Source organism: Sinocyclocheilus anshuiensis, unplaced genomic scaffold, assembly GCF_001515605.1.
Source record: "Sinocyclocheilus anshuiensis isolate Anshui unplaced genomic scaffold, SAMN03320099.WGS_v1.1 scaffold1382, whole genome shotgun sequence".
Classification (NCBI taxonomy): domain Eukaryota; kingdom Metazoa; phylum Chordata; class Actinopteri; order Cypriniformes; family Cyprinidae; genus Sinocyclocheilus; species Sinocyclocheilus anshuiensis.
Genome location: NW_015554207.1, coordinates 134,012 through 144,983, shown reverse-complemented (window position 1 = coordinate 144,983; position 10,972 = coordinate 134,012). Strand labels below are relative to the sequence as shown.

At 37.6% G+C, this 10,972-nt stretch overlaps 1 protein-coding gene and 1 pseudogene across 1 annotated transcript in view; both read right to left on the bottom strand.

Annotated features, from left to right (window-relative positions):
- LOC107671060 (extracellular calcium-sensing receptor-like) overlaps positions 1-1,984 on the bottom strand; it is an 8,282-nt pseudogene extending 6,298 nt beyond the window's left edge.
- An 891-nt stretch (positions 1,985-2,875) lies between these two features.
- The window catches only part of LOC107671059 (extracellular calcium-sensing receptor-like), a 26,233-nt gene continuing 18,136 nt past the window's right edge, over positions 2,876-10,972 (bottom strand). Inside the window, exons 5-8 of the mRNA XM_016463906.1 lie at positions 4,589-4,903; positions 4,197-4,426; positions 3,878-3,993; positions 2,876-3,777 (exon numbers count right to left, since the gene is read on the bottom strand). Coding sequence (XP_016319392.1) covers positions 2,876-3,777; positions 3,878-3,993; positions 4,197-4,426; positions 4,589-4,903 — 1,563 coding nt within the window. The remainder of the gene's footprint in view (positions 3,778-3,877; positions 3,994-4,196; positions 4,427-4,588; positions 4,904-10,972) is intronic.

The following is a 10,972-nucleotide window of genomic DNA, read 5'->3' as shown; positions in this document are numbered from 1 at the left end:
ATTGTTTTTCAATCACTTTGTGCGCTGTTCTTTGCTCTCTGCACTGCATGTACGACCGCACGTATAAACGTAGCAACAGTTAACTCTAGTAGCAACCTGTGGACCCAAACGGCTCTACTGAGCTGACCTTGACGTGCTTGATATACATTTGATTTTGTTAGAAAATAGCGTTTGACAGTTATTTATTTCATTATGTCAAAAGGTTTTGTGGTCCAGATGGACGCAACTCGCGGTCCGGATTCGGACCGGAGTCCGCCAGTTGGCGACCCCTGAACTATGGCAACAAACGTGGACAAAAATGCTGCTTTACAGTTAAACTAAATATATTATGGCTGTCGTAAATAAAATGAAAATGAAATTAAAAGTGTTGACTACAGCATTACATTTAGATCTGCTCAATGTTGCATCATGATTCTTTTTACGGGTTTTTACAGTGTTGCGCGTTATAACCAATCACACACGAGTCTGTTATAATTATGAATGCAATGGGCAATCAGAAGCGTTCAGATGAGTCATCGCTGAAACACTGAATTCTGCTCTCTCGCAAATTCTCTCATCATAAATAACAAAGTGTAGATGTATGTATAGTGTAAGTAGGAGATTCATTCATTAAAGAGCTTTACTGATTATAAGTGGAGTTCTTCGAGAGTGCTTAAACTCGCGCTAGACTGAAGTCAGTTACTGTTCCTTGACAATGTAAATGTTCTTTGCTCACGTTCTCTGTATAATTTATTCACTGTTTGAATAACTTTGGAAGGTACAGGTAAAAAAAATAAAAATATTAATACATCCGTGAACATGATTCAGACATCTCTGGATGGTGTAAACGACATCTCCCATTGTTCCACTCTCCTTCATAGCGTCATCAAGCTTTGCCTTTGTTATCGTTTTGAAAATGCGACCTCTAGCAGCGAAAACTTACATATTGTGCCTTTAAGTAGAGAATTACGCATGTCATGCCAATGCCACTTTTCACGTTTCACATGGTTTCTTTAAATTAAAAATATTTTTTTAGAGAGAGCTAGGTCACAAATGTTTTTATAACTGTTACTGTGACCACGTTTACACGTGCACAGGTGCATCTCAATAAATTAGAATGTCATGGTAAAGTTCATTTATTTCAGTAATTCAACTCAAATTGTGAAACTCGTGCATTAAATAAATTCAATGCACACAGACTGAAGTAGTTTAAGTCTTTGGTTCTTTTAATTGTGATGATTTTGGCTCACATTTAACAAAAACCCACCAATTCACAGGTCATCGCTAAATACAGTGCAAACAGGGTCAACATTTTGTGATCAGATCACTGACACCACATGAGAAGCATGTAGAAATGCATGCAGAGATGCATGTTACCACTTTGCATGTATAATGTAAGAGCTTATGTGTCCCGGACCACAGTGAAGAAACATCTACTGATTTGTTGTGAAAGAGCACCAAAACAAGCATTTCAAACTTTGTTGTGTTGTACAAAAATAAATAAATAAAATAACATGGATTATGCTGGAAATTGCAGCTGCCATCCATTTAATTTGCTTTATTTCCTGCTCAATCATAATCTGCATATTGGGTTAGTTCATAGTATTTGTGAAAAATCATCACTCCTCGAAAGTGATGTAGGGTTTGATGAAAAAAAATAGGGTAGGGTCATGACAAAACAAAATCCAGTGATATGAGATGTATTTAAAATGAATATTAATACCAGGTGGAAATGGTAATGTGGTTTGGCTGACCACCTGTGACTGGATCACTGAAAACACATCTTTATGTCAGGTGGAAAAGATAAGAGAGACATCAAAAATGTGCAGTCTTGGGGGTTCTCCAGGACAAGGATTGGAAACTACTGATCTAGCCCATTTAGGCCCCTCTGGGCCCAAGTCCTGCCATGGAGTCTATCCCTGAGGTTCCTCCCCAGCCAATCTTACTGTGAGAGCCACAGTTTCCAAACAGTGAGCGCCAGCCTCAGACTACAATCCTTCTCCATCATAGCACTTCCTCTGCCTTTAATGCCCAGAGAGTCAATAACCAAGTCACAATGAATTGCCCCAAACAAGAACTATATCATTCAAAAGGTATCTTCCTCTCCAAGTGGGTTGTTGAGAATAAGCAGCAATGGGCCATACCTTATGAAAGATGCCAAAAATCTAACTCTGGGAAACTACAAGTGGAACTTTCTTTCATATGTCAAACGCAGGTCTCTATGTAATGTCCACATTCAAAATTCCAAATGATAAATATGACATATAGACAGGCTTTATTTGAATAACATTTTGCAACAGTAGGATACCAGTTTTAAAATGTATGTATCCCATTGATTTACATGACAAAAGTACACATAACAAGTGCCATCTGAGAAAAAAAAAAAAAAAAAAAGATAATGCTAGATCTTCACTTTCTTAAGTTTCTAAAGTCATCTGTGCAATGGCATTAACCCAGTGGTCTGGTCACAATGTATTTTACAAATCAGTTAACTTTAACTCTTCAATCTAAATAAACATTTCTGAAAAGTTTGCTTGGATTTTTAAATGTATTTATTTATTTGTTTATTTATTTATTTTACATGTGGTTGAAGTGTCCAAATACTTTTGAATGTACCATATTATTAAGGACAAAGTTTTCTAAATACCCTAATTGTAATTTGCTATGTAATTACATGTAATTAATCTATGTAATTTATAAAAATATATAAATTATTAACAAATATCATAAATATAGAATCTTAAAGAATGTAGAATGTTCTTTAATATTAATCTTAAATAATATAGAATATTACAGATATAATTTGGTTTCCACAGTTATGTATTTCCTAAAATTGTACAGTTTTTTCACATTCATTAAGTCTCAAACATTTTATCGATGCAATTAGACAAACATTTTATTTTGTAACTTTTCCCATTAAATGTTGCTTTGTATTCTTCTCGGGCTTTAATAAAATAATGTAACATTTGGGGGTGAACAAGCAGAAGAGCAGGCCAAAACTAGAAGCTAAAATAGCAAAAATCTCCACAGCAGTAGTAAATTTACCAGGTGAACTGACATATGCCGGTACAAATGCCAGCCACACTGCACAGAATATAAGCATGCTGAAGGTGATGTATTTGGCCTCATTAAAATTGCCTGGCAACTTTCGGGCCAGAAAAGCCAGAAAAAAGCAGACACAGGCCAAAAGGCCTATATATCCCAACACACACCAGAAGGCCAGATCAGAGCCCACACTGCAGTCAAGGATGATCTTGGACTGTTGATATTTAGTGTTTCTATAGGGGAAAGGAGGGGATATTGTAAGCCAAGCAGTACATATGACCACCTGGACCAGAGTGCAGCAGAAGATGATTATTCTCTGCTGTGTGGGGCCCAACCATTTCATTATATTGCTACCAGGTCGGGTAGCTGTAAAAGCTGCCAGCACCACTAAAGTCTTGCCCAGGATGCAGGAGATGCAGAGAGAGAAAGTGATGCTGAAGGCAGTGTGCCTCAGCATGCAGGACCAGGATGTAGGTTCCCCAATAAACACCAAAGCACAGAGAAAACACAGAGTCAGTGATAACAAGATGAAAAAACTGAGTTCTGAGTTATTCACACGGACTATAGGGGTTCCTCTGTTATATAAAAATATCACCAGAACTGTGACAGTCAGAAAGGCTCCCACTACAGCTATCACAGTCAGGGTGATTCCCATTGCATCATGGGAGAGAAACTCAACTGCCTTCGGGACACATATTGTTCCATTAACATTGGACCAATAATCTTCAGGGCATGACAGACAATCTATTGAATCTATAAAGAATGGAAAAGACAAATTTAATAAGAGCATGAAGAAATGATGGGAGTCTATATTTTCTTGTCAATAGGAAAACATACAGTAGGGTGCTTTCACCTGTCTGATTACTGATCTTGCCAATATCACATGGAACACAATCAAAGCAGCACAGAGGTTGCCCACGACGGACAGCCTTCCTGAATCCTGGAGTGCAGCTGTTACTGCATACAGACATAGGAACCTAAAAAAAAAAAAAAATATATATATATATATATATATATATATATATGTTTTTTTTTCTTACTTAGTTGTTGAGTCCAAACAACAGAATAACCTTTTTTAATCATTCACAATGTTATTGTGCTAATATTGGCTCAAAGATCACATAGTGACAGTGTTATTAATATAACAATAGATGGCAGTGCAGAGTCAACACCTTGCCTTCTTCTGTTGGTTAGACCACATGATGGCCTGCTCCTCAATCACCAGTTCGCTCCCAGTTTGCTGAGCACCATCATAGAGGCCCACTTTAACAAACTGAATATCTCCACTTGCGTGTCTTTGCCAGTTTATCAAATCATATGATGGGATTGAATCTCCCTTAACATCAAAATTGACTTCTTCTCCAGAAACAGAGAAAGAAATTTCCTGTAAATAATGCTGAAGCTTTGGAGTAGAAAAAAGCAACAAGAAAAAAAAATGGAGGGAGAGGGCGGACAATTATTATTAAAAACTAATTTTAAGAAGAAAAATATATTGTATTTATGCACAATATAATCACTATTCTGTGTGAAAATCAGTTCTCCTTAAACCATTAGGTACTTTTACCTGCCATGGAAACACATTGTTGAGGTTTGCACATGAGACATTCTCAAACGGTCCATTTCCAGGTTTACAGTGAATGAGATTATGTAGAGAATGAGCAAAGGCATACACTACTTTATATACATGGTAGGCCACACGAGGGCTGGATGTGTTCATGTAGGCAGAGTGTTCTTTTCTGAGAAGTTCCTTTCCTGTGCAGGAGGGCAAATGACTGTTCAAGCTGGATGTGGAGGGGGAACAACCATAGAGTGCTTCCCACAACTCCTGAACTTGAGGGTTAGAAGGGTACCTATCTGGGGTCACTGTTTTGAGGTAATCCTGAAAACCTGGGATGTGTCCTTGACGTATTGCAAACCCAATTGTGCCATCTAAAAAAGGATATGTTTCTGCTAATATTGAGGCTGTAACCCAAGCCTCACTTGCAATCCATTGAATTCCTGTGATATTTTGAGTCACAAACTCTCTTAAGAAAGGGTAAAATTCCCCCTCCCCTGAAAAAACAACCACCACCTTAGCTGTTGATTCCTTCATTACTTTAAGAATCCTCATGACCTGTTCCTGGGTATAGTCTTTAGGAATCATTTCATGATAGGCCAGACAAATATTAGTATTCTCAATTTCCCGTTTTAAACCTTGTAAAGCAAACCTTCCATAGTCATGGTCTTCAGTCACCACACCAATCCATGTCCAGCCAAACCTCTTTAAGAGTTGTGCAATAGCTTTGACCTGGTAATCATCACTGGGAACCACTCGGAAAAATGTTGGGAACTGCTTTCGATCACTTAAACAAGAGCAGGTTGAGAAATAACTTATCTATAAATTAAATAATAATAATAAAAAAAGAAACAGAAAAGCAACAAATGTTAGCCAATTTCACATACATATATAAACTGAAATTGTATAGACATCAGTACAAAAATCCTTCAAGTGTAGTTAACATACTTTCATAATGAGACATTTCACAATTAAGTGAATAATTGTCAAGTTAAGTTAGTAAATATACTAACTAATTATTTAAATAATAAATATTTTTATTTTTTACCATGGGTATTCTGAAAGGCTCCAGAGTTCTGGAGACAACGATGGATTGTGAGGATCCAGATTCCCCTATTAATCCTAATAAAGGGCTAGCTCCAGAACATATAAAACTTTGTACAACATCCTGTCCATTCAGCACTGCTAGGACTGCTTTCTGAGCAGTCACAGGTGTAGCACAGGAGTCAAAGATACTATAAGCCAGATTATGGTTTGGTAAGAGATCTTTTCTGTTGTTTATTTCCTCCACAGCAAGTGTCATAGTGAGAGCCCAGCGGAAAGCCCTTGGATCAAACCTGCATACAATTATGTTATGAAAATACATTCTTGTAAAACAATGGATGGGTTTCTTATAATTATTCTTCAGAAAATGAATAAAAAGTGAACAATAGATTTAAAATTACAGTTTGGGAAAGACGTAAAGAACATATTAGACATGTTCTTACCCTCGACACTGTGCTGCCAAAGGTCTCTTTATGTAGTCTGTTGGAGGAAGCTCTACTCTATAATGCAAAGGAAAAATTCCTCCTATTGTGAAGTCTCCACTAGTCATGAATACTGGCAAATTAAAGTCACCCTGTGGGTTGCAGCTTGAAGTTACAGCTGCACTGGAAAGATGAAATACAGAAACAAAAATATGAATCATTATCCTGTTAACCTCCACAAGAAAAAAGGCGAGGAGATGCTTCTCTTACCTTTGGTTTTATATGTTAATCATGCATATCATTATGCATGATGTCGTCCTGAGTTGTATATCGAATCAGGTGCGCTTTTATGTTTCCCGAGATGCCTCAAACTGAAACAATTATTAGTGTCTGTGTTAGACATTATTGCACATTACAATATCAATAATGCTTTACTTAGTAAATTTTGATGAACATATGGTGATTAATTAAGCAAATTAACCATAATCAGTTGCATTGAAAAAAGACCCCACATTAAGGAAAAAAGAAAGAAAGTAAGAGACACTGATTTCCAGGAAATGTATGAACTGATCAAAATCATCTTCCAAATGCTTATTTAAATTTAATATAATATAAATTCACTTTCCCAATAGACTTCCCAAGTAATCTTTTGTTCTTCTTTTTTTTTCAGTCCATCTGAGGTAGGCTTAGGGGGATGTTTGCATCATCATTATTTCATAATTGATGGTCTATAATTACAGCATGTAAATGTACAATTGTTAAAGGAGTAGACAACACTGTCAATTCTACAAGTCTAACCCCCATAAAATGTTTTACGTACAGTTTTTACAGTCTACAATAAAATGTGCACCAGAATAGCTATGGTGAAATTACATTACATTACATTTACATTTAGTCATTTAGCAGACGCTTTTATCCAAAGCGACTTACAAATGAGGACAATAAAAGCAGTCAAAACTAACAAAAGAGCAACAATAAAAAAGTGCAAATGACAAGTCTCGGTTGGCCTAACGCAGTGTAGCAAGGTATATATATATACAGTATATATATATATATATATACTGTATATACACTGAACAAAATTATAAACGCAAAGGCCTTTTGTGTACATAGAAAAAGTCTTAGATCTTTGAGTTCAGCTCATGACAAATGGGGGCAAAAACAAAAGTGTTATAATTTTGTTCAGTGTATATATATATTATATTTTACACAAACATATACACACACACATACACACATTGTGATTGGAGAAATGACAAACAACAAGCGCTACTCTACACTGCTCAAAACTCGCGTTTGAATTATCAGTGGCAAATCCTTTAAATATGAAAACGTACTTACAGTCTGTGAGTCAGAACAGCCGGCATTGTATTCTACTCTCCCAGGATCAGGAAACAGTCCTCCATAAAATGCGCTGCACACAACTGAATATTTGGGTTGAACTGTTCTGGAACAGTGTTGTGAATACAACTTAACTACTCATTTCGGTAACACTTTCTATGAAGCCCATATTTATAATACATTATAAAGGTATTTGTACATTTTTTAGAATGGCGGACCGCCAAGAGAAGCAGACAGGTGGAGAGTCTATCGCTTCTCTCAGAACAAAGCTTGAGATTTACACCGCTAATGATGGCAAGATTGTTGTGGAAGATGAGTTTTTGAACTTTTTAGTCGTCAAAATGAAGACGATTGCACAGGACGAACTTGTGTTGTTAGTCACAAGCCACTTTTCGTCTGAGCGGATTGCGAGTTCAAGGAAAGCGTTATTTGAACTCTGTCCGGGTTCCTCTCAGCGCTTTGTTCAGCACAGGGGAGAACAAAAAGACATTAATAATGTTAAAAGCTGCCTTGCTCTGTTAAACGAGCTTGGGGACAAAATCCCTCGCTTTGTGTCACACTATCTTGACGAGCTGCCGCCTGTGACTTTTAACAGCATTGATGTGTCATGTCTACTTGCTAAAATGAAGAGGCTGAGTGCTGACATAGTCGCTATGAAGCAAGGAATGAATGTGCAAGTTAAAGTTTCTGCCGATCTTTTTTCCGTGTCAGAGGATTTGAATCGGCGTCTGTGCGCGGCTGAACAACATGGCCGCGGTTTTGTGCAGGCCCCAAAGCAAACTGAAATGAAAATGAATACATCTAGCGCACTTGTATGGCGGGAGCCCAACGAGAGCGGATCGACCAGTGATGACCTTCCCGTGGAGAGCATGGTGGATGAGAGTGATATCGTAGCGGCTACAAGAACTACCTGGAGTACCGTGGCTAAGAGAGGCAGTCGCCGGTTACAAACAGCAGTTGTGGCGCACGAGGGATCCAAGCCCCGGGGGGTCAGATCTACACAGCGGGTCCAGAGAGCTGGCATCGTTGGTACTGGTCCGGGTAGTAACATTTATACTGTGAGGACTAAATTGGTGAGTGTTTTTGGTACAAAGTTTACGCCGGAGCTAGATGTGGATACACTAACAAGCTATTTGCATGGTAAACTTGGCCGTAAGGTCACGTGCATGAAGATAGATATTGTGCAAAGTCGATATAGTTCATTTAAAGTTACGGCGGAGTGTGACGACGTGAGGGAAATGTACGACCCGGACTTGTGGCCAGAAGGTGCGTTTGTGCAGCGCTTCTATGAAGTGCGTAAATCAAAGGGTGCTACTGAAGATGTCAAGACGAATGCGCTTCGGGGGGTACTCCACCCAGTAGATTAAAATCGACATATAACGAGAGTCGTGTCATATAATACACGTGGTTTGCGTTTGGGTCAAACTGCGACGGATAAGGCTCGATGGCTCGTTGTTGACAAACTGTTCGAGAACACAGACATTTTATGTGTACAGGAAACTTTCCTTCCAAAACAAGATCTGGACAAACTTAACTCTGTCAATAGTGTCTTTCACGGGGTGGGAGAGTCCACAACAGACTTTAGTTTGGGGTTTGTGCATGGTAGAATATCTGGTGGAGTGGCCATTAAGTGGCATATGAAATATGATCCTGTAATCACAGTGATTAGATTTAATGTTGATTGGTGTATAGGAATAAAAGTAGCCAGCAGCGAGGGGTTCCCCCATACCTAGTACGGGTTCTGCATTTTTGGTATACACACCAAACAATGCAGGTTAGATGGGGCACGACAATATCGGAGCCTTTTTTAGTGACAAATGGGGTTAGACAGGGTGGAATATTGTCACCCATGCTCTTTAACCTTTATATGGACGATCTTACTCAGAGACTTAAAAACTGTAAGACTGGCTACATGGTGGAAGAAAGACTTTTGAAACATCTACTGTATGCAGATGACCTAGTTGTAATGTCACCTTACTCTGCTGGGCTGCAACAGTTGCTTAGAGTCTGCTCTGACTACGGTGAGCAATATGATTTAAAGTTTAACATCAAAAAGAGTGTTGTTATAATAGTGAGGAGAAAGGAGGACCGTAAGGCCGTGTTCCCCTCGTTTTATTTGGCTGGACAGGAGTTATCTGTGGTGAATAAGGTCAAATATCTTGGTCACATCATTAGAAGTGACCTTTGTGACGATGATGACATTCAGAGACAGTATTGTAAATTGTATGCACAAGCTAACATGCTTGTTCGTAAATTTAGCATGTGTACTGATGATGTCAAAATAGCTTTGTTTAAAGCCTATTGCACTCCACTGTATACTGCCCACTTGTGGTGCAGTTACAGTAAAGCTAAATTTAACAAGTTGCAGGTTGCATATAATGATGCATTGCGACTTTTATTAAAAGTCCCTCGGTGTACAAGTGCCAGTCAGCTTTTTGTTCAGAATCAGGTGCCTATGTTATGTGCTGTTATCAGAAACTTTGTGTATAAATTTATAAAGCGACTTGAGGCCTCTAAAAATGAAATTATTGTGATCTTGGAGAAGAGTACTGTTAGGTACACCTCTGCACTTTGGAGGCACTGGAGAAAGTGCTTATATGGACATTAGATGTAAATTATTTTCTTGTTATTTGTTGTTGTTGTTATCCATGTTGTATGTTGTTTTTGTATGCTTTTTTATTTTATATGGACCTTTTTGAGTCTGAAATAAAGATATCATTCATTGTAAGGCATTATAATGAATGCATAATGCATTATAAAAAAACTTATAATATGTTGTATCATCTAATGAATATTAATAAGAACAGTTTTAAAATATTATAATATTTACTTATTTGTGGTTATAGCTTTTAAGAGTATGATGATTTATAACACAATGAACACGTTGCATCCACTTTTACAATGGATTATATTTCTCATAGTTATAATGTATTATAAGTCTCATATCTTGCCATTTTTCTTATGCTACTTTAACATTCAGAGCGTCAAACAATCACATATCAATTCATCCACACACCACTGTAACAATACATGTATATTTACTGTATATTCACTGAAATCCATAATGTACTGTACTTTTCTGTCAATAGTGTATCATAATGCTAGCTGCGCTATCAAGTTTCCAAACAATGCTTACAATATCAAAACATATAAAACATTGCATTTTTTTCAGTTGGAGTATTAAGCTCATATCAATTAAAAGATTAGCTCCACAGGAAACACTCAAATAACACTCAACATCTAACCACTCACAAGCTGTACTAAGATACTGTGCAGATCTTAAATAAACAATGTCAATATATGATACAGTCCATTATACTGTAAATTTTTTATAATGCATTATGCATTCATTATAATGCTTTAAGAATACCCTTATAATGTATTATAAATACGGGCTTCATAGAAAGTGTTACCCTGATTTCTAGTCGTGTCCTCTTTTGGAGATCAAAGTATTTTTGCTTTCACAATGAAACACACAGCATCACACATGGTGGGCTTGAGTCGGGCGGGCTTGAGTGAGGAACGGCCGACGGGCTTGCGGAAATCACATGTGATGACCCCGGGCTGGACTCCGCTTCGTCCACGG